This window comes from Haliotis cracherodii, unplaced genomic scaffold (genome assembly GCF_022045235.1).
Source record: "Haliotis cracherodii isolate W230 unplaced genomic scaffold, xgHalCrac1.p SCAF_5, whole genome shotgun sequence".
Lineage (NCBI taxonomy): Eukaryota > Metazoa > Mollusca > Gastropoda > Lepetellida > Haliotidae > Haliotis > Haliotis cracherodii.
Genome location: NW_027266308.1, coordinates 16,572,394 through 16,596,452, shown reverse-complemented (window position 1 = coordinate 16,596,452; position 24,059 = coordinate 16,572,394). Strand labels below are relative to the sequence as shown.

Genomic DNA, 24,059 nt, shown 5'->3' with positions numbered 1-24,059 from the left:
GTCTTCAAGGAAGCGCTATAATGAAGCGCCTCATTTATAGATGCTCGTTATAGATGCTCTGGGGAGAGGGAAAAACCGCGTAAGCGTGTTTTCTCCAATACATATCTAATAGTTGTGAGGGAAACACTATCCATTGTCTTTTTCAAATGTTAAGGGCTTACACAGTTTCGGGTCAATACCCAAAATGTCAGTCAATACCTGGTGTGACCACCATTAGCATTGATCACTGCCACACATCTCCTGTACATTGAGTGGATCAGACGATTTGTCTGACGATCCTTCTGCACACATCCAGAGCAGCTGTGCGTAGTTCATCGGCAGTTGTAGGGACTGGGCGCACATTGTGCAGACGCCTTTGAACCTCATCCCACAAGTGTTCGATGGGGTTCAGATCAGGGCTGAGGGCTGGCCACGGTAGAACACGAATGTTGTGTTGTTGCAGAAAGGCCATGGTAGCTCTGGCAACATGGTGACGAGCGTTGTCCTGCTGGAAAAATGTGTTGTCACTGATGTGCAAAAAATGGGGTCTGATCACTTGGTCGATATACGCTGAGCAGTGACGCCGTGTCCCCGACCTTGACCAACATTGAGAAAGCACATGGGTCCAAGTTTCGCATTAAGTCCAATCCCTGCCCATATCATGACGCTAGGTCCACCCCATGGATCCCTTTCCACAACATTTCTGTCAGCGAAACGATCACCTCGACGTCGCCAAATTCTGACTCTTCCGTCTGCATGGGAGACACAAAAGCGACTTTCATCAGAGAAGATGACACGCCTCCACTCACGATGACGCCAATTGCGATGACCCTGTGCCCACTGAAGTTGTGCTTGTCGATGCCGTGGTTGGAGAACAGGACGACGTGCTGGTTGGTGACATCTGAGGTTGTTGGAACGGAGACGTCGGATCACAGTGTCCCGGCTAATGTGTCGATTATGTGTTCCTATGGTCTGTCGAGCACTTTCACTGGCAGTTAGGAACGGATGTCGCTGGTGTTGACGGGTAATCTGCCTATCTTGTTGAGTTGTGGTGACCCTAGGACGACCGCTCCGGGGAAGGTCATCTGTGGTCTGTGTAGCATTGTATCGATGCAGGAGACGGTAAATTGTGGTTATGTTGACGTTGAAATGACGGGCAACATCTTGGACAGACACTCCAGCTTCCAAACGTTCGATAGCCTGGTTTCTCTGAATTTGAGTTAGGCGTGGCATTGTTGACCAAGGAGTGGTAGGTCCAAGAATCGGCCACAGTTTTATACCCACTACAGTTCGTGACAGTTCATGTATTTTCGATTTCGCGAGAAATTGGTGCATGATACCCACATATTCATTGAAATGGTGCGTTTTGGCGATTCGTTTTTTATGTTGCGTTTTTACTCGGGGCTTCCAAAATGCAACCAATAATATTGATAACACCATCAGGCTTCACTACATGCTAAAACTCGTATCAATTTATGGTTCCGTGTTTGTTACCTACTTGTGTTTCTTTTGCATGTGAGTATATTTTTAAAGTGAAAACTTTCTTTTGCCCGGTAGTTTAGTCAGAAGTTTTAAGAATCCACGATCTCATTGGCATCCAAGATACAGAGACGGACTGCAGATCTTCTGCATGAACAACAGAATCCTAGATCTCGTCATGTGAATTCTGGTAGGGGTTCGTTTCACCCCAAGTATAGGAACTCCAAAGATGATCATCCCACTTCGCAGAGAGGACGAAGCAGAGGCAGAAGCAGTCTCCGAGGGGGATAACGCCGGAAATGACTCAACCAGAGATCTACAGATTCCTTCAGATCCTACCGACATTGCCTGCCCAGTGGACAACTATTTAGAACTACAGAAGATCAACAATACTAGCCGGTCTCACAGACATCGACCCAAGACTACCCAAGTTCAGCATTCATCCTATTCCGGGACCAGTCGGAGGTCGTCTTATGCAGTACTCAGCCAACTGGAAGGCCATCACAGACGACTCATGGCTTCTCGAAGTAGTAAGAAGAGGCTACAAACTTCACTTCTTAAAACGACCAAGACTAGTCATCTATCAGGACGAAAGTTAATTGCAGCAGAAGTGGCCATACGAAAACTACTTGCAAAAGGAGCTATCAGCATCCTAAAGGAGTCAGACACCTCTCACGGATTCTACTTCCCAGTGTACACGGATACATAGACGATTTCCTATCGGCCGATCAGGACAAATCGCAAATCAGAATAAATACAGTGTGCCTTATTCAACTACTATCACACTTAGGTTTCCTGTTTCAACCTCAAAAATCAGAATTAGTACCCACACAGGACATCACCTACATCGGCGCAAGATTTCTACTCGACAAGGGCATATTAGTACCTCCAGAGGATAGATATGCAAGAGTAGAGCACATGATAACAAGCGCACTCGATCAGCCCATCAAATCGAGACGCTGGTGGATGTCTTGCCTCGGCACGCTCACATCTATCCAAGATCTAACCTACAGAGGCAGACTACAATTACGACCCCTGCAGAATTGGATGAATACCACCAACGACCTAGAGCTGGAAGTCTTAATTCAACCTCCACAAGTTCGAATCTCAGAACTTCATTGGTGGCTAACTCGTCAAAATGTCATGCCAGGTATTCCACTCTCATATCCCACACCCCTACATCAACTCTACACAGATGCACCAGGAGAGGGTTGGGGTGCCCATATGGACGATGTTACCATACAGGGAAAATGGTCCTCCCAAGAAAAGGAGTTACGCATCAATTGTCTAGAAATGAGAGCGATATATCTAGCTCTAGAAGCATGGCTAGATCGTCTGCACCACTCGTCAGTAAAGATCGCTACAGACAAATCGACCGTGGTCGCTTACATACAGCACCAAGGGGGCACAAAGTCTCAGCCTTCATTGAAGGAGGTTACACGTTTATTTGCCTTGGTAGACTCGCAGGATCGAAGCAAGACATATACCGGGCAAGCTAAATATCCTAGCAGATTACCTAATCCCGAAAAAACAAGATAGTACCCACGGAATGGTCACTACTTCCCGAAATATTCAAGTGGATAACCTGCCTATGGGATACTCCAAACCTAGATCTATTCGCCACATGTCTCAACAAACTATCAGTCTTCGTCAGCCCTGTACTAGACCCGCTAGCTCTCCAGGTCGACGCTCTCTCTATGGAATGGGAGGGAATGTTTGCGTACACATTCCCCCCATGGGCTCTTCTAGACAGAGTACTGAAGACAATAGAGGAGACAGACTGTGTCATGATTCTCATAGCCCCGACATGGCCAAACAGGGCTTGGTTTCCAAGGTTACTACCTCTCCTAGTGGAAGAACCTCTGAAACTCCCGTCACGTCACGATTTACTGAGACAACCGAAAACGGACCTATTTTACGGCCGCCTCGACAATCTCCACCTTCACGCTTGGAAGTTATCTAAGCTGCAAGAAGAGTGGCAAGCCCATGGAGACCAGCATCATCTGCCCTATACAATAACAGATGGGACAAGTTTGTTGAGTGGAGAATGAGAAATCATTTAAACGTGGAGATAACGAAGATAATCTCAGAAACGACAAGAAATTACAACATGGCACTATCGAAGGCTATAGATCCGCCCTGGCATCTGTATTACAACACGATGGCCTTTCTATAGGTACCCACCCAGTACTGAATCGACTCATGAAGTCCTTTGCACTGGAGGACATTAAAATACCACCTATAATTCCAAAATGGGATCTATCCATAGTATTGTCAGCATTGATGAAACCACCTTCTGAACCAATGAGTAGTGCGACATTACTATTAGTCTCCAGGAAGACTGCTTTTCTCCTAGCCATGGATACGGCGGCTCGTGTATCAGAATTGCACACTATTGACATTTCCACTGTAACTCATACCCAAGAACGAAAATCAGTGTCGTTCAGATCACTTCCAGAATTTATTGCCCAAAACCAGTCGTCAACCTTCGGCCCACTCGGAAACAGGCAATACACAATACCAGCCTTAAGTAAAAGTGTGGACCATCCGGACAGATTACTTTGTCCCATAAGAGCCTTGAGATACTTCATTACAGCAACTCAACCCAACAGAAAGCAGAGAAAACGCTTTTTCATCTCTTGCAAACCCTCGCAGAAAAGGACATAACAAAGGTACTGTAGCGGGATGGCTCAGATCGGTTATCGCAGATAGCTATAAACTGGCACAAGTCTCCCCGCCAACTTGGGGAAGCTGCAGGCCTCACGAGATCAGAGCCCTTGCAATAAGTCTAGCCACATGGAATACAGTATCCATTGAACAAGTCGTAGCTAGCTGCCAGTGGAAGTCCCATAACATGTTCTCAAACTTTTAATTACGAGACATACAGACCGATCTGGATGGACTATACACACTTGGACCCTTGGTGGCAACCCAGGTGATAGTCTCCAAGTAACCTTGTACCCCCCTCTTCTCGAGAAAGGGGGAAAGAGAGAGAGAGAGAGTGTGTGTGTGTGTGTGTGTGTGTGTGTGTGTGTGTGTGTGTGTGTGTGTGTGTGTGTGTTTGTGTGTGTGTGTGTCTGAAGTTTCCAGAATACCTCATGAACCCAGGCCAAGTTGACCTTTGTTCTTAGATTGCTATTGTATAGTAGACAAGTGAAGTGGCAACACTGAAATCAGAGATCGAAGGATTAAGTGATATACGGTTTCTTCATGATAATCTAGGATGTATGATGTACTACCACCGGAAGTGACGTCATGGGAGACCTCGCGCCGGACTAACGTCAAAATACGAAACGATATCACTATCCAAAAGGGCATAACGGAAAACCACGTCATAAAGTGATAAAAGATCATAGAAGACATATACCACAAACGTGGGCATTGGATGACAACCGGAAGTGACGTCACATATGACGTCATCACGGGAAGTGACGTCATAATATGTCTAAGTATCACATTGGTGGCTATATACATGGATATTATACCCATTATATGACGTTTGTTTTTTCACTATGTCTAGCCTTGTAAGTAGACTATTTAACATATTCCGTTTGGCTCCTTTTGGCATACAATCCTGGGGTTACCACTTCACAAAGCCAAATATCTAAGGGATGCTAGATACCAGATCCCACCGGTCCCTCTGGTGTATACTGGCTCTGATGTAATAGAGGTAGGGTATTCACAAGAATTATCAAACAACAGTTATCATTGTGTATAATTCTAAGAATACTACCTCCATTACATCAGGAATTAATCCCTCCCACCTCCCCAAATATCTGCATCTAGTTGATGAGGATAATGGGTTGAAAGAAGTGAGGTGATTCCCGCCTTGCGCATGCGCAGTGGCGCCCCTGGCGAGGAATAGGGTTTCCCTCATAACTATTAGATATGATGGCAGTGAAGAGGACGTCTGTTGAAAATTTACAAAACATTTGTAGTGTGGTTCTCAGCATAAACAGGAATTTATGGCTATGATGTAATAGAGGTAGTATTCTTAGAATTATACACAATGATAACTATTGTTTGATATTTCTATAATTATGTATATATAGCGAGGAGCATGTGGCTGCTTGTACTAGTCCGGACTGATGTCGATGTTACAGTGCTACCTCACTGAGATGCAGTTTAACATTGATACCCCACTCAGATACAGTTACTGAAAGAGCCGACCAGTCCTTATTTTAGCCACTTAATGCCAAGTGCCAGGCGGGGTAACAACATGTACCGTCTTTTGACGTATTTTGGTATGACCTGAGAATCCACAAGGCCACTGAGCGGCCGTATAAGAAATAGGAAAACCGTTGACAAGGATGTTAGTCCTCGATTAAATAACTGATAAAACCGACACTCGTAACCATCACGTCTTCAGATGTTTCTCCCATGATAGTCAGCACATGTCTTCTTTGAAACCATCTCCATATTTAACTATCAGTGGTGGACGTCCGCTTAAAAATATATCAGATGTTCCACATCATGGCTATTTCAGTACAGATTCTTTTGAGAAATTGATAGTTGAGACGAGGGATGTTCATAACAAAATATTTCACTGTTACGCAATGCCTTCTATGTGAGGCTGAGAACTTATCAATCAACTTTCATAAAGAACAGATTCTAAAATGTCTCTCCGCAAAACATCAAAGCTCAACGTTGTGTACAACGATCGCAAAATCAGATGTATCTTATTGTAATTTAAAACCTCTGATTGACCAGTTATGTCGAATAATCTGCAAAGTCATTAGAGTGATGACTGTCAATAATTCATACATTTCCAAAGAAACTCGCCCGAAACCAGAAGACACTGTCATCATGTTGTACGCCCTAGATGATATCCAGTCATGGTAACTCTCCTCTGGTAACTATGGCAACGGTCTGATAACTATCCACACCAACCTGTAAGAAGTTCCATAACCATCCGGGTCAACACCCACTGCTACCCCCACCAGCAACAACGGGAGACCTGGAACAGCGTCAGTATCAACATCACTAACCGTCTGAAAATTAGTCCATGCAAACACGACATTGTTTCACACAGGACGGGTCAGTGCAGCAGCGAGAGAATGCGTTTGGCTTCACGCCGCTTTTAGGAATATTCAAGCATTACGCAATATCCAAACAATATTCAAGCAATATTTTAGCAACATCACCAGGGTGCCGTTGTACAAAACAAAACAGCACTACGACTGTCCTAAGGTATGGGAGTTACGATCACTGAAGCGCTAAGATTGCTTTGTACAACGGCACCCAGGAATGGGCTTCACACTTTGTTCCTATTATAATGGGGAATGTAAATTGGCTTCACGTCGTGACTACGAACGTTTTATCCACCAAGCTACTCCGTGGACACTCGGGTAGGACAGTGCAATACGTTTATCATAGTTTTATGCGTAACCAAACCAGAGTATATTGCACAGAAGGTTTGAGTTAAAGGTCAAATAGGACGCCATATTACAGAAAACTAGTCCTGAGGATCGGACCTCGTGTTTACTGGTGTGTCCGATTAGTGCGGCCATCCTCCCCGACGGCGTGGATCGTGTTCATGCTGGCAACAACAGGTTTGCTTGGTCCAAACGTTCTTTGTATTTTCAGTCTGACGTAATTATCTGGAATAATGCTAACTATGGTGTAAAATACCATTCAACCCCTCATTCACTTAGATCTTGGTAAAGATGCCAATCGTTGTGGTGGGATAATAAGTCGTAGAGATCTAATTTCATACAATCAGTTCAACAGTATACGTTCCCTTTGCATTCTCAGCTCCCTGTGGCGTATACCACATCACGTATCTATTACTCACTCCATCCCAACACCAGACACACTGTGACCTTAATGTCCTTCTTGAAGGCGAGGTAGAGCTTCAGGTAGAGCTGCAGTCCCTCCGCCAGCATGAGGGAGAAGACGGTGAGGTAGAAGTAGTGCAGGAGGCAGGCGATCACCCGACACACCGACTGAAACAAGGACCAATAGTCACATACAAAACCAGGCTCGAATAGCCAGTGTATTATATCTCCATTCACACATAATTGCATTTGCACATGAGTCATTCGAATCAGATTTATGACGAAGCTTTGACACACGGGTCCTGGGTGCCGTTGTACAAAGTGATCTTAGCGCTATGGTGATCGTAACTCCCATACCTTAACATAGATTTACGACAGGTGTAACACTAAGGTTGTTTTGTACAACGGAACCCAGGGCATTTATCACAATAGAATGACGATGTAATACTCTGCATAATCAAGGATGAGACATTGACGCAACTGGTTAATCTGTCAGTTCATTTATTACGTGCAAACTACTTTCATTACTTAAAAGAACACCAAACGGTTGAAGCAGAGGTCTTTGGAGTCAACTCACATATTAGATATGGTGGTGCTACAAGCGCCACGACTAATATACGTCAATGTTAAAGCATGTCTAAAGTTAGAGTATTAGCGCTATTGTCGATTTTTTGGGACGGAGCCAGGCAGTGACTGAAATTTAACAATACCTTGTCCGGAAAAATGAAATTTATGATAAAAAAACAAAGCAGATGACAATAAAACCGATCGCCTAAACGCAACTCGGCAACGGCCATGGTAACCTGATGCATGTTAGTTCCGTGCAAATTGAAATGCACATGTGTTCCCCCATTTCTTGCCCTATAAACACCCACCCAGGTCGGATAGCATTCAATCGTTATTGAATTGCTACCACTTGCCAAGATTGACAAGAAATCAGCGACACCAAGCCCTTGGATGATTGCAAGCTGGACAAAGTAGCCAATGCATTTCAAGTCCGCGTAAGGACCATATACAGGCTCCAGCAACGGTACCAGGCAACCAACAATACAGATGACCGACCAACAAGTGGAAGGCCAAGCGTCACCAGATCGTCAGGATCGTCAGATTGTGCGACAGCATCTTCAAGATCGCTTTGTTACTGCTGCGGAAACTGCTCGACAGACCATGGGGACACACCAGCGACACATTAGTGCGGACACCGTGCGTCGACAATTGACGAGCAGACACCTCCACTGTCACAGGCCACACCAAGGACCCATTCTGACACCACGTCATCGCCGGGACCGTCTTCAGTGGGCAACACAGCACCAGCATTGGCGCCACCATCAGTGGAGAAGAATCCTCTTCTCAGACGAGAGCCGTTACTGTATCTCAACAGCAGATGGCAGAGAGTGTGGCGACGCCGTGGGGAACGTTAATCGGATGCTTGTGTTGTTGAGAGAGACTCGTGGGGTGGTCCGAGCATCATAGTTAGGGGTGGAACTGGTCGTGTACAGAGGGTCGGACCTGTTGTCTTCCAGAAAATCGGTCCAGGGAGAGGCAATGGTGTCACAGCAGCTCGATACATTGATCAAGTCTTGAGACCACACGCCATACCTCATTTGGCACGTCGCCGCAACCACGAGTTTCAGCATGATAACGCCCGTGCCAACACTGCGAGAAAAACAAGAGACTTCCTCCAGCAGAATGGCATCAGAACCATGCAGTAACCTGCCCTCAATCCCGATTTAAATCCAATTGAGCAACTGTGGGACGAGATTCAAAGACGGCTGAATGACGTCCGACCAAGGTCGATACATGCAGCTGAACTGCGTTAGGCGTTCCTCAGAGTGTGGGATCAAGTACCTATGGCATTCATCAACCGCTTCATCCTTTCTATGTATCGAGGTTGCACGGCAGTCATCAATGCACATGGCGGACACACGAGATGTTGATTTGTGATGCTATATTCTCAGAGACTGGTGTTGTGTTTCACTTTCAGAACATTTGACACTTTAATTTCAACCTTGATGATCAGTTTTACCAAGTTGTATCTTTTTAATATGTCTCAAAGTATGTTTACAATGTTTGGACAAATAAGGTTTCTCATATATCTATCCATGGTGTACTTCTTTTGCGGTTCAGTATATTTTGGTATTCAACATCATGTCGAAGCCTAACAATCGAGGCGACAAATGCCAAGATGTCATTTGACTTGCATTACACGCACGCACGAAACGATGGAAATAGCAACTTAGATATAAGTTTTACAATTGTTAGAAATGAATGATATGACAGGCAGGTTCATGAAACTAAATATTATTTTGACGTGGCTACAGTGTGGCCGGTACACCGGCCTGCGGTGTTGAGTGGAGTACTTTCAAGCTGGACCCTTTTTTAACCAAGCAATCTCAGTGTTATGATTCATTTACTATGTTTACAGCTTATTAAAGGGTCTGCTGAAATATAAAACTATCTTCCAGAAAAATAAATCTATCGGCCACGGGCCTACGGGCCGACGTCTATTTCGAGCGCTGGAGCCAGGGGAAATCTAATAGCACCAGATAGAGATTCTGACTCATCGGCCATTAGATTTGAGGACACACAGCACGGATATGGTGCTTATCGCAAACCAAGGCTCATAATCATAATCATTCTGCACTTTCTGAAACATTGGTGAAGCTTTATCAAATCGAGTTATGTCTATTTCTCCATCTGTGCAGGGGCCGAGGATGGCCTAGTATGTTGAGGCGGCGCAGCTCGTCGTGCAGAGTTGCGTCCGTTAACATTACAAGGATCTCTAATTGTTTTATCGTTTCCCAAAAGTCGCGTAGCGATTATTAACCTTTGACAGTTAAACCCACTGCTTGAGGGTTTCCGGTCTGAGTCACATTTACTCTCCTCCCACATCAAGCTGACAAAGCGTTATGTTCCTTATCTACGGAATGACATCAGTCATGGCAACAGTTATCACCCTGTTCTGTGTTGCCCCTGCGCCGGCCACGAAGACCACCTGAGCCAGAATGAGGGAAGCCGACAGATTGATCAGGAGAACGACTCGCTCGGAGTTTAACCTGTAGGGAAAAGAAAAATAAATAAAAATAATTGGTAGATTATATTTTTCCAATCAATACGTACATGCGTTTGGCTTTAACTCTGTTGCCGAGGTTGTGTCTCTTGTCAGTGACACAGTGACAAAGTCTGTGGTGGTCTGTCATACCAGGGCATAGGGGAATTTTCTTTAAATAGAATAGAGCTAGGCCCTGGAAAACCAACAGTCTAAAAAAATTTTATTCAAGATATTCAAACTTTATGTTGTTTGTCAGGAAGCACCATTCTGCAGAAGATCAAATCCGACATCTCAAAAACAAGCAACAATATTTAGTAGGAATCCATCGGGCGCGAACACGCGACCTTCGCATTGATAGCCCGATAGCTAACCGACTGAACTACGTCCACACTGTCAAATTATGTGCAAATGTACCTAGTCATGCCTACGCCGTTACGGAACTGAACGAAAAGGGTCGAATAGGTGACGGACACTTACGAAGGGTAACCTACACTAACAACGGCGACATTTGGATGTGTTCAGCGCCAATATACTATACCTAACAAACTGCATTCCTGTGCATAATAATAAAAATAAGGAATTGACAGTTCCCATTTATCATCTTTTTATCCACTTGAATTACGACATAAACGAAATAAAAAATATATTGAAAATAAAAGTCACTGTGAGGTCAGGGGTCATCGCGTGTGCATAAGCTCTTCCCAGTGATCTATCATCTCAACGCGTAATGTCATTGAACACGCCTAGTGATGTTGAGGGTTTTGAATATTTGTTGCATTGTTTCGCCGGTGTGACTGTCAACAAAATACTTCAAATGACGTCATAAGGTATTGTCACGTGTTTGAAAAATGTTTGGGTACTGTATTCTAAAAGCACCTTGAGAATACCGTACTACAACTTCTCGTGAGGACGATCTCTGCTGTAGGTCACATATGTCTCAAAGACAAGCAACCAGTTTTTGAGAGAATCCGTCGGACGCGTACTCGCGACCTTCGGATTGTTAGCCCGACAGCTAACCGACTGAGCTACGTCCACACTGTGATTTGTTTTCGAATTTACCTAGTCATGCCTACGACTTTGCGGAACTGAACGAAAAGGGTCGAATAGGTGACTTACGAAGGTAACGGGTAGGCATGGTGTCTCGTGACTCTAGTCTACGGACACTTACGATGATCCCTTTGCCATTTGGCACACTCGTCCCATTCCGTAATCTACAAGATACCGAGTGGTGAGGAATGAGCCGATATGGCGCGAACTGAAAACGGCTCCAGGCGTCAAACGTCAGACGTCGAACTCGCGAGTACGCATAGATGACATGGTGTTTAATAATTCGTCGGGTGATTTTTGTGACAGAAAAGTGTGGTACGAGAAAAACGAAGTAAAAAATAAATAAAAGATAAAAGTGCTTCCGTAAACTACCGCTTGTTAAAAAATGCGCCGCCGCAGGCTATATTCAAAACTCTCAATACCGCTGTGCGTATTTAATGACATTGCGTGTGGAGATGAGAGATCACTGGGAGGAGCTTATGCACACTCGATGCCCCCTGACGTCACAGGGCATTGTTTCGCCGGTGTGACTGGCAACACATGCTTCACATTTCGTCATAGGGTATTGTCACATGTTTGAAAAGTTTGTGGTACTGTATTCTAAAGGTAGGCCACATAGACTTAGGCGCTGCTATCGCCTTGTGGAACGGGACCCTGCATCACAAAGTTTACAATTACGTCACAATACCCTATGACGCAATTTGCGGATTTTTGTTGCAAGATCCATCGGCGAAACAATGCCCTGTGACGTCAGCCTAGCAACAGGATTGCTGGGGTCAGAGCATTCGTGACCAACTCGTGTTATTCCGGGACAAGCCGAAAAGCGACTCGTGCCCATCTCGTGGCCATTTTTGCGACCGGGTTCCGTCTTAGCGCAAACGGGCATACCTAAAACAATTGTCAACTCGTTGCGTAATGGTTCATACATTTTCCCCAGATTTCCCACATTATTTCAGATGCAATTAAAAGCACATCGGGACGCGCGGAATTATACAGTATGATTGAACACATTTAACTCTGTCTTTGGTATATTTTTAGATGCCATACATATGTAAATTCAAAAATTATATCTGAGGGATTCTTTGACGAAGAACTTGAAATCATACGCGCATTCTGATTGGTTTGTCGTAATTTCGCACATAACATTCATCGATAGGGGGACGAGTCTTCTTGCAGTTTACGGAAAGGGGCGAGTGGTGACGAATGGGGTCAGAGATATATTATCTCTACATGCAGTGTCGTTGAATTAGCCCAGGGGTTTGGGGAGTTTTCAATATTTGTTGAATAGTTAAGAATTGACTTTCACTTTGTGTGAGTTCATTGGAGTATGAACCTTCATAGAGTGAGGGCCAAACTGTATGAACGTCGGACAATGGACAAGCTGTATATCGTGTAAACTGCAAATAAAGTTTTTATTGAAACTTGTTCCCGCAGTGCATAAGCACGCGCTTTAGTATTACACAATGTGTAATATGTTTAATACTAGCCACATTAAGAAACTGTGCACGGAGAAAATATAGATATAAGGAAACACCGTCCATATATGAAATATAGGTTTGAACACAGCAATTATTGGAGACATTCAAACGCTCATGCACGTGCCATGCGATATGAAGTCATTGATGCACGTGCATCCTGTGCAGCTGTACACAGCATATGCAACTCAAAATTCGCTGTCACTTTGGAAAGCATGATCTGTGGTCATTCAAAAATTCAAAACTTCTCAGGCGCAGACACAAGCATATCACAAGCAAATCATGCCAAGATTGACAGCTGCACAGCGTCATGAAGCCATTGGAATGATCCAAGCAGGAATGAGGCTACAACAGGTGGAAACACATTTCCACCTGTCATCGTAACACGATATCGGCATTGGTGAGGCGTTATCAGAACACAAATGACGTTGCCGACCACCCACGTTCAGGACGTCCCCGGGTAACGACGCCAATACAGGACAGATGGACTCGAGTTACACATCTCCGACACAGGTTCCAAACGGCAGTAAGGACGTCCCAGACAATTCCTGGACTGCGCCGTATCCATCCCAACACTGTCAGGAATCGTTTATGTCAGTACGGGATTCGACCACGACGCCCTGCCATACGTCCCATCCTGACACACCATCATCGAGTCAACCGTCTAAGATGGTGTCGAAATCAAGTTCGCCAACCTCGAATATGGTGGAGAAATGTTGTCTTTACAGATGAATCGAGGTTCAACATTTCCCACAGTGGCGGGCGCCAACGTGTCTACCGGCGTTTGGGAGAACGCTATGCACGCAACTGTATTGTGGAGAGGAATCGTTTTGGAGGTGGCTCTGTGATGATTTGGGGTGGGATAACAGCACGGCACCGAACCCCTTTGGTGGTTGTTCAGGGCAATCTCACCGGTGTTGTCTACAGAGATTAGATTCTGAGGCCTGTGGTCATTCCTTTCCTGCAACGTCATGGCCCGGGATTGACATTTCAACAGGACAACGCTCGTCCTCACACGGCTAGGGTCGCAATGGATGTCCTTCACCATAACAATGTCATTTTACTGCCATGGCCTGCAGTTTCTCCAGATCTCTCCCCAATAGAGCATGTGTGGGATGAAATGGAGCGCCGTCTGCGTTTGTCTTCCACATCCTCTAGATAACGTCCGTGACTTGGCACAGGATTTGAGGAGGATATGGCAGGCCATTCCCCAGGCCTTCCATGCCCATTTGGTGGACTCCATGCGTCGCCGATGCACTGCTGTGATTCATGCACAGGGTGGTCATACCCGTTATTGACTTTGTGACTTTGTCGTATGACCCCCTACTCCATTTTGATCTTCTAACGTCATCGTAACAGATGTTGTTCAGGTCCCGTTGACATTTTCTTACGGTCCGATCATTCAGCTGCTACAGCGTCTGCATCATTTTGTTCTCGCTGTGTTGTATTTCAATCAAGAATATATTTTCTCCGTGCACAGTTTCGTTATGTGGCTAGTATATATTAAACGGGTGATCTCTTCACGGGCGAGTAATTTACTGAGTGCAGCTAAATGTCTTCGTGACTGACGTACTTGAGCCAGAGGTTGGCGACGATGGTAGCGATGAGCGACGTGATGGAGACGGCACATCCGATATGCGTCAACACTTCCAGAGACAGTTCAACACTTTCTGTCACCTGCAAGCACATGTGAAACGTTGGACCCATTGATGACACCGAGATCAATGACTTATAAAACATGAACTATACAATTAGGTTACCACAGCATATATTCAAGGGGCAACTACATATAATGCAACATGCGGCAACGACATATATCCAACAGGGTGCTATAGAATTTATCCAACAGGGTGCTATGGAATATATACAACAGGGTGTTATAGAATATATACAACAGGAGGCAATGGCATATATACTTCGCACAAAGAGACACGCACTGTTGATATGAAAGACATACACTCTTCAAAAAGGAAACGCATAGTTAAAAATAAGGATATTTATTAAGCGGATGTAACAGTATCTACACAGAATATGCGTGAACACAATCAAATGAAATTAGACCGAGTGATCGACAAAAGCATTGTCGTCATTATCAGCATTAATTCAGTTCAGCCATTGCACATGTGTAGCCACAAGAGGGCGTCATGGTCAGTACCTGGTCACACCACCTCTTGCAGCCGTCACTGCTCGACACCTCCTTGGCACAGATTGCACAAGTCGTCGGATTTTTTCGTGGGGAATTCTTCGCCATTCCTCCTGTAAGGCTTTGGCGAGTTGTGCCAGTGTGTGTGGACGCTGGTGACGTTGACGGACGTGTCGATCAAATTCGTCCCACATATGTTCAATCGGGTTGAGATCAGGCGATTTGGACGGCCATGGAAGGGCATTGATGTTCTCATTAACCAGGAAATTAACTGTTGCACGTGCTGTGTGGGGCCGAACGTTGTCATGTTGGAGCAGCTCCCTCTGGCGGTCCAAAGTTGGGAGGAGGTGAGGACACATGATGATAGTAAAAAGGACGTTCTGTACAGGAAGTCGGGGGAGTTGGGGGATGATGATAGTAAAAAGGGCTTTCTGGCCCGGGAGTTGGGGGATTTTCATTATTCATAGTAACAGGGGAATGCTCAAAAAAGATGTGTGACGTGTCGATCGTGTATGAGCATAATTTTGAACTGTTTTTGCTTGAGTCAATATATCAAATGTATATGTGTAAGGGAAAACAATAATAAGCGTGGAAATGATCATGAATTTAACGAAAGATATAGTTAAACGAGGCTAACCATATAACTCTAAACAAGGGAACCTCTCTTTGTGTATAACACGAGTTAGTCCTAACCGTGCGTGTCTCAACATGTCACGCCTGCAGCCGATGAAAGCGTGCTTGAATGGACTGGTTTATCGCGTAGTGCTTTGAGTCCCAATTATGTTTTTAGTGAAGCAATTTATTTGTGAAACAGCCTCTATCATATACAGTGAGTGTGAAACGAGGTCACGTCGCCAGGCGGTATGCAATGAAGGAGGTCAGCTTCAGCAGTCAATGAACCCAGGCCCGTCTCTGTAGTTATGATAGGCTATGTAGTTGATAAATATTTAAGCTCTATTTACCTCCCTTAGACAAACTAGTCAAAAACATGAACAATGATTGCAGGGATGAATCTGGAATTGTCGACATGGTGAAGACCAAATCTAAATTCAATCATCTAAAACAGGAAACATCTGATAATGGACAATTTGAACTGCTACTGAGAAAAGGTGTATACCCGTATGACTTCATGGCTGATGAAAGTAAATTCAACTTGGCTGAACTTCCGAAGAAGGAAGATTTTTTTAGTGCATTGACAGAAAGTCATATATCCAATGCTGACTATGATCATGCCAACAAGGTATGGTCAACTTTTCATGTGGAAAAACATGGGAGAGTATCATGACTTGTATATGAAAACTGATGTTTTGCTTTTGGCTGATGTATTTGAGAATTTTAGGGCCACTTCCATGGAATTCTATGACCTAGACCCTGCTCATTAATACACTTTACCCGGAATGGGATGGGATGCTATGCTTAAAATGGGAAATGTCGAGTTGGAATTGTTAACAGACTACGACATGCATCTCATGATAGAAAAGGGTCTCAGAGGAGGGATTTCAATGATTTCCAAGAAATATGCTGAAGCCAATAGTCCTGAGTTTAAAACATTAGAACATAAATCAGAAGAACCCACAAAGTATCTCATGTATTGGGATGCCAATAACCTCTATGGGTGGGCAATGTCACAACCACTGCCCGAGCGCGATTTTCAGTGGGTGTCTGCCGATGACTTAGAGACATTAGACATTATGAATGTAGATGGAAATGCAGATGTGGGATACATATTAGAGGTAGATCTGGAGTATCCCCCCAAACCTCCATGACTCTTATAGTGATTATCCCCTTGCCACTGAACCCATGGTAGTCAGTCATGAAATGCTCTCCCCTCACTCGCAAAACTTGAAAAAGGAATTGAAAATCAAAGGGAAACCTTGCAAAAAGCTAGTCCCCAATTTATTTGATAAAGAAAAGTATGTCATTCACTATAGAAATTTACAAGTTTTATATATCTCAAGGATTAAAGCTCGGCAAAATTCATAGAGCCATTCAATTCACTCAATCGCCCTGGTTGAAACAGTTCATTGAGTTTAATACACAGAAAAGTAAAGAAGCTAAGAATGAAACGGATAAAGCATTTTTTAACTGCTCAACAATTCTTGTTTTGGCCGCAGCATGATGAATGTGCGCAAACATGTCAATGTTGAACTGGTGAACTCGGCCAATCGTCTCAAGAAACTGTGTGCTAAACCTACTTTCAAAATTTTAAACTCTACTTTGGCTGCTGTGCATTTGACAAAGGCTACATTAAAATTGAATCAACCACTGTATGCAGGCTTTTCTATTTTGGATCTCTCAAAAATACACATGTATGATTTTCATTATAACTTTATCATACCAAAGTACGGGGACAAGGCCAAACTCTGTTTCACTGACACAGACTCATTGTGTTATTTTGACATGGGAGAACATATGGAGTTGTTTGATACTTCAAACTATCATAAAACCCACCCTCTCTAATCAGAGTCTAACCAAAAAGTCTTAGGCAAGTTTATAGATGAAGCTGAAGGTTACCCCATGGTTTCATTTTGCGGCCTTCGACCTAAATTATATTCTTATGATGTTGAAACCCCAGAGAAAGATGAGAAAACTGATGAAATAATAGATTATGTCATCAATGAGGAACAAAGAGCCAAGGGAATGTCAAAAACTGTGATTAAGAGACAATTAAGACATGAACTGTACAAACATTGTCTCATGAAGCATACTCAATTTAGACACCAGATGACCCAAATTCAAAGTCGTAACCATCAGCTTTATACGGTTCAAATCAATAAAATGAGCCTTTCCCCCTTTGATGACAAAAGGTATGTCTTGGCTGATGGACACTACAGAATCAAGTCTTAGAAACCATTTCATTCCTTGTGTGTATGATGTATTAAGATACATTGACACAGCCATGTTATCATGTAAAAGCTTCTGTTTGAATATGATGCTACATGACTCATGAAAATACCCAAATATATCATCTCAATGATTTATGTTTGTTCATTATGTATTATACTTCTATATATGTCTTATTGCATTGAAAATGATATATAAAATGCATTGTGTTGGACTATATTGTGCTGTAATCAATGGATATAAAATGTACTGCTATAAAATATGATTGTTGAATAAATGTTTGAACTGTATCTGGTGCGTTTGTGTGTTTATCAATATTTAGAGTACACAGTTGATAATAGTGTGATGTGATGATTCGACCCATATGCTAATAGAATATGATATGATTCGGTGACTTAACATTTCAACTGATAGGTAAATTCAAATAAAATACTAAAAGATTTTATCATTCAAATCATAACTCAACTAGTATTTTTTTTATATACATGACTTTATTACATATGTACAATACATATAACAATATGATATGTAGAGTCACATAATTACAGAACAGTGTTTTAATGTACAAGAGTTTAATTATTATTAAATATCCTTATCATCATTATCCTTATCTTGGTCATCATCAGATTGGTTGACCAGTTCTAAATCTTCGGCCAGTGACAAGACCACATGTGAGAGGATATCTTTGACCACTGGTTTCATCCACTGAGGGATTTTACGATCCAATTCTTCTGTTTCTGTGTCAGGATCCAGCTGAGTCCTCACTTTCTCTAGAATTGGTTTGAAGATGGGTCCATTTCCAAAGTAGCCAACATATCTGATAGCTTTCACAAGCCTTTCAAGGAAAGTAGCTTTCCAGCACTTCGTCAATTTCTTTTCAATCCATCTTTCACTCTTTCCTTGATCTTCATACTCCTCTCTTGACTTAAAGACATCATCTTGACAGTGCTTTAGTGTTTGTTCCCACATATATTCCAGTCCTTTGACTTCCCTCTCTTTATCAGCTTCATTAGGTTTACGTGCGTCAACTGGGCTCATAATATCATCATGGTTGTTTGCATTATTTGCGTTATCCACTTTAGCTCGTTTCTTCAAGGGTTGCCCTTCATTCTCTGGGCACCAGGTTCTCACATGACGTTGAAGGTCATGATTGTTTTCAAACATAATACCACACTCGTCACAGGAAGGCATGGTCTCGTCTTCTGACTCCACAGTGTTCTCAGCTAGTTCGGAGATGTTCTCCGTTTGAGTTTCTGGTGTGAAATGGTGCGGAGGTTCAGGCTGCTTCCCTTTTATAGATATGCTATGTGGTGTTCTCTGACTTATAGGTTCAGTCTCTGGTATGAACTGTTGGCTTGTGTTAGTGTTTACAGATTTTTTCAATGGGTCAATATATTGTTCTGTCCATACCTTAGCTTCATTCTCTGGTGTTATGTCAGTAGGCGCACGCTCTTTCAATGATCTGTAAATAATGAAAATCCTCCAACTCCCCCGACTTCCGGTCCAGAACGCCCTTTTACTATCAACAGACGCAGAATTTGGTCAATGTATCGGTTTGCTGTAAGATTGCCCTACACGTGATCTACCCGTGTAGGATATGGCTCCCCACACCATGACACTCCCTCCACCAAATCGGTCCACCTGTCGAGCGCAATTCGCCGCAAAACGTTCATGTCGACGTCGGTATACACGTTGTCTTCCATCCCGTCGTTGAAGAAGAAAACGTGACTCATCGCTGAACCAAACGCGTCGCCAGTTCCTGAGATCCCATGCCTGTACTCTGTTGCACCACCGGACACGTCGTTGACAGTGTAGACGTCGCAACTTTTGGTCGTCTCGCTCGAATTCCCACTTCCCTCCGACGATTTCTGATGGTTTGGTCGGAAATACTTTGCATACCAGGCACTTGTCCTGCAGTGTCCGTTGTGTAGCAAATCGATTCCGAAGGTGATACAAGGGGGTGTACCGATCCTGAGCAGGGTTGGTCACTCTTGGTCTTCCACTACTTGGATGATCTTGAGTCGAATTAGTGCGGGTATATCGATCCCATAGTCGAGATATGGTGCTTTGGTGAACGTTGGAGTGTCTTGCAACGGCAGACTGGACTCCCCTGCTTCCAAACGTCCAATGGCGATATTTCGGTCAGCTGCAGTAAAAATTTTAATCTTGGCATTTTTCGATCACCGTTCACGTCAGAAAATTCGTAATGAACTGATGAATTTTGTACGGCCTTTTATAGTCAGTGTCTCTTCTCTTGTTTCCAACATTTTGCACGTGCATTGTGCTGAAAGCTTTTTCTGAAAGCAATTTCCGTGCATCCTTTGCATTGTTGCTGATAAACGTTTACAAGAAACATTTTGAGATGTGTTTGCGCGCAATGCACAACAAACATGACATGATTAACGGGAATCAAACATAAGAATTGTCTTTATGACGATTGCTGGAAAAAAAATCTAATTCCTCTTTTGAAGAGTGTATAAACACATGAACGATATGTGAAACAGGAATATGACGTTTGTGTTGGCATAATCAAAACGTGACTATATGCATGACTAATTGCAAAACCCAAATGCAAAAATGCAGACAATAAACACCAACTGAGACCAACAGAAAGAAGGCATGTTCTCTTGAAATATCGTGCAAGACTAAGGCCTACAACTGTATGTGTGCACGCGTGTGTGTGTGGAGCGGGGATCCCGGTTGCCAAAAATGTTTGTTAACAAGGGATATTTTAACAAAGTATTTTGAAACATTACTGAAATTACATAATTTGAATACCAGTATATATAGGCCTAATGCATATAGGCCAAACGCCTTTGTGTACAAAAGGTGAGTACAGACAGGTTTTAAGCTTTCAGTTTCGCATTTCTTACTTCATTTACATAATATAGATAGTTTGCTAGATTTGTAATAATATATGTATCTGGTGATGACAGAAGCATATTAAGTTTATGAATGTTAGGATGACAATAGAACTTTGCTTTGAGATATAGTTGCCGTAACTTGACATACGATGGACAAATAAGCAGGAAGTGGTACTCGGTTTCAACACAGTCTAATTTACAAAGTTTGCATTTTCTTAAATTTCTTGGGATTTTATAATGACGTCCATTCTCAATTTCCAAAGTATGACAACTCAGTCTGAATCTCGTGATGGATGTTTTCATATTTTTCGAATTTAAGAATGACAAATAAGGTTCACATTTAACATAAGTTTTAAAACAAGCATAAAATGACATTTTTGAACGCACATAAACCTAATGAAGCTGAGAGGGAAGTCAAAGGACTGGAATATATGTGGGAACAAACACTAAAGCACTGTCAAGATGATGTCTTTAAGTCAAGAGAGGAGTATGAAGATCAAGGACAGAGTGAAATGTAATATAACAAGGCTTCATTTGCCCATTATGTTAAAACTGTATTGACTGCACTGTACCTCGACGTGATAGATCTGCATGAGAACGGCGAAGTTAGTGAGGTGGTGACACTCGCATCTGGTGTGGGTGACATTGTGAGACGTCGTCGTGCAACCGTCTGGCCGCCACACATCACGTCTAGAACCAACCAATCAGCATCATCATCACCAATGTCAACTTACAGCATAATACTTATCATACCTTTAAGCTGTTGATCCAATGTGTATATATCCACTATGAAAATAGAACACTTTATAAACACTTTAACAAATGAGATTGTTAATATTGTTACTGTGAGTAAATTCTTCTTTGACAAACAATACCCATATCTTAAATACAAGTTACGGGTGTCCGTGGAAGGGTTAGCAAACACAAAATTTGGAACACTTCAAGGGCAAAGCTTTGACCCAAATGATTAAAGCAGTCATAAAATAATTACCGTCATTTCAAGGGAGGTAAATCCTTAAGGACTATCGAACAAATTCCCGCGAAAACGATGTTAGCTGAGTGTATTCTAGAAGCTGTCTTTGCGCTAAGTTTTCTTAAGTTTACAACAAATGTTAAGACACGATTGCACCTGTCGTAGGAGCTTGCAACATAAAGGTGGTGGACACAATTAAGACGACTTATTAAACAAAACGATAGTATGTGTTTACTGTATCATCTATGACAAGATTTTCCACTTATAACACACACAACAGGTCCTAGAAGACACGCCACTAACATCGCATACACCGATCTGATTCATGCCTAATAGCCAGTCGATGAAAGATGATAGCATCACAATCATCCCATATACATGGAGACTGTCCTGCATTAGGAATAAATGTCTTTAGTGAGCTTTGAGGAGCTCAATGCAAAGTGTTTATTCCAACTACAGGATATATACCATCCCAAAACAAACAAGCATGATAATCTCTTTATCATACAATATCATTCTGCAAGTTACCTTGATTGTGCTCATTAATTAATACATTAAATTTAGTGATTAACCTAGACGTGTTGCCATACCGATATTGTTCACGTATTCCTTGACCTGGTAGATATGTTTACGTTTTGCTAGATATGAGGTCCTACATAGTGACCCTGCTACAGGGGATCGGTTGACACGAAAGTCCTGAACGTATAACAAGGAAACATGCATACTATATACATGGTTAAGAACTTTCTTCAACATTTGTTTCGCTGTTTAAATCAATTGTTTAACTGCTTTTACTTGTCCTTGTGATTTTCATTAAGATCGTGATAGCATTGTTATCGCACACTGCATACTGAACTAATACCGTAAAGAATATCAGCAGAATGATTTCACCCTGCACGATCCTGCACCCTTTAGCCGAGTTGTTTGAGTTTAACATTGTTCTTTCTGAGGTTAAGCAGTGCACTTCAATCATCCTATAGGCTGCTACCTTTACTTACAAATTATTTCGGACGTATTGCAATTTACAGGTGTGTTTTTAAACCGAATCAAAAGAACTTCGCAAAATGTGCGACCCTGTATATATCGCAACGTTACGAGGTATGTGCGATGTCCCGTAACTGTGATGTGGTTTATGCAACGCCCCTGAAAACAAAATCGGTGTCAGGACGCGTCCAAGCATGCGATCATCGCTACTTATGGGCGTATATATGTTTGTTTTCACATTTTTTTGTTTTTCCTTCGTCATTTTCCTTTCGAATTCTATATATACAAATCTTCAATGCTTGCTATATATATCTATAAAAGACAACAGTTATACGATAACACTCATCGTTCGAGACTGACTCGCGTCTTATCTTTTTGCCAAGTGCGATTGGAAACCTCGTTGTAAACACTGAATTCCAGCCAGCTTCCAACACTATTCCGGATCAAGAACGGAGACATGTTTCAAGATATTCAGCAGTGACAAATTCTGAACTTTCGTACGAACACTTACTTTAATTCTAGGGACTGTTAATTAATGCTGCTGCCACTTGCTTGACTCTGTTCATTGTAACCCTAAACCTGTATGTTTGAATATAATTGATTGATAATTCATTGATCTTGTGAGGTCATTTATTGATTTCATAGTTTAGTTCTGTATGTACATATTTCTGTGTTAACCTTTGCGTTCAATTTGGAAATCACCTCGCAACACAATACTTACCCTCCCAGGTCATCCAGAAACACACATGCCCTTGAAATGACCCTGACAGTCGAATCCTGCCGTAAAACAAACAGATATAAACGTATACAGATGCTAGACGAGGTCAGATGGTAACCCTGAGAGGGGAGCCAATCAAAGACATAGATAGGTGACAAGCGGGTTCTGGAATGTTGGGGGCTGGAAAAACCACAAGCAACGCTCGCATTGCATTGTTACGTGTGACTTGGACATCACAGGGATTGCAGAAACACACTTGGTTAGACAACAACAGGTAGCAGTTGATGGCTACAAATGGTTCGGGCATAACAAAACCTCTCTAAGGATTGCCGAAACATACTTAGTTAGACCACAAGCGGTAGCAGTTGATGGCTACAAGTGGTTCGGGCATAACAAAACCTCTCTAGGGATTGCCGAAACATACTTAGTTAGACAACAAGCGGTAGCAGTTGATGGCTACAAGTGGTTCGGGCATAACAAAACCTCTCTAGGGATTGCAGAAGCTTACTTAGTTAGACAACAAGAGGTAGCAGTTGATGGCTACAAGTGGTTCGGGCATAACAGAACCTCTCTAGGGATTGCAGAAACATACTTAGTTAGACAACAAGAGGTAGCAGTTGATGGCTACAAGTGGTTCGGGCATAACAGAACCTCTCTAGGGATTGCAGAAACATACTTAGTTAGACAACAAGCGGTAGCAGTTGTTGGCTACAAGTGGTTCGGG

The 24,059-nt window shown here is 42.9% G+C and overlaps 1 protein-coding gene across 1 annotated transcript in view; it reads right to left on the bottom strand.

Moving 5' to 3' along the window:
* The window catches only part of LOC139444410 (adhesion G protein-coupled receptor L4-like), a 78,318-nt gene that overhangs the window by 4,151 nt on the left and 50,108 nt on the right, over nt 1-24,059 (bottom strand). Inside the window, exons 13-16 of the mRNA XM_071225382.1 lie at nt 23,339-23,394; nt 21,233-21,350; nt 7,253-7,403; nt 6,349-6,415 (exon numbers count right to left, since the gene is read on the bottom strand). Coding sequence (XP_071081483.1) covers nt 6,349-6,415; nt 7,253-7,403; nt 21,233-21,350; nt 23,339-23,394 — 392 coding nt within the window. The remainder of the gene's footprint in view (nt 1-6,348; nt 6,416-7,252; nt 7,404-21,232; nt 21,351-23,338; nt 23,395-24,059) is intronic.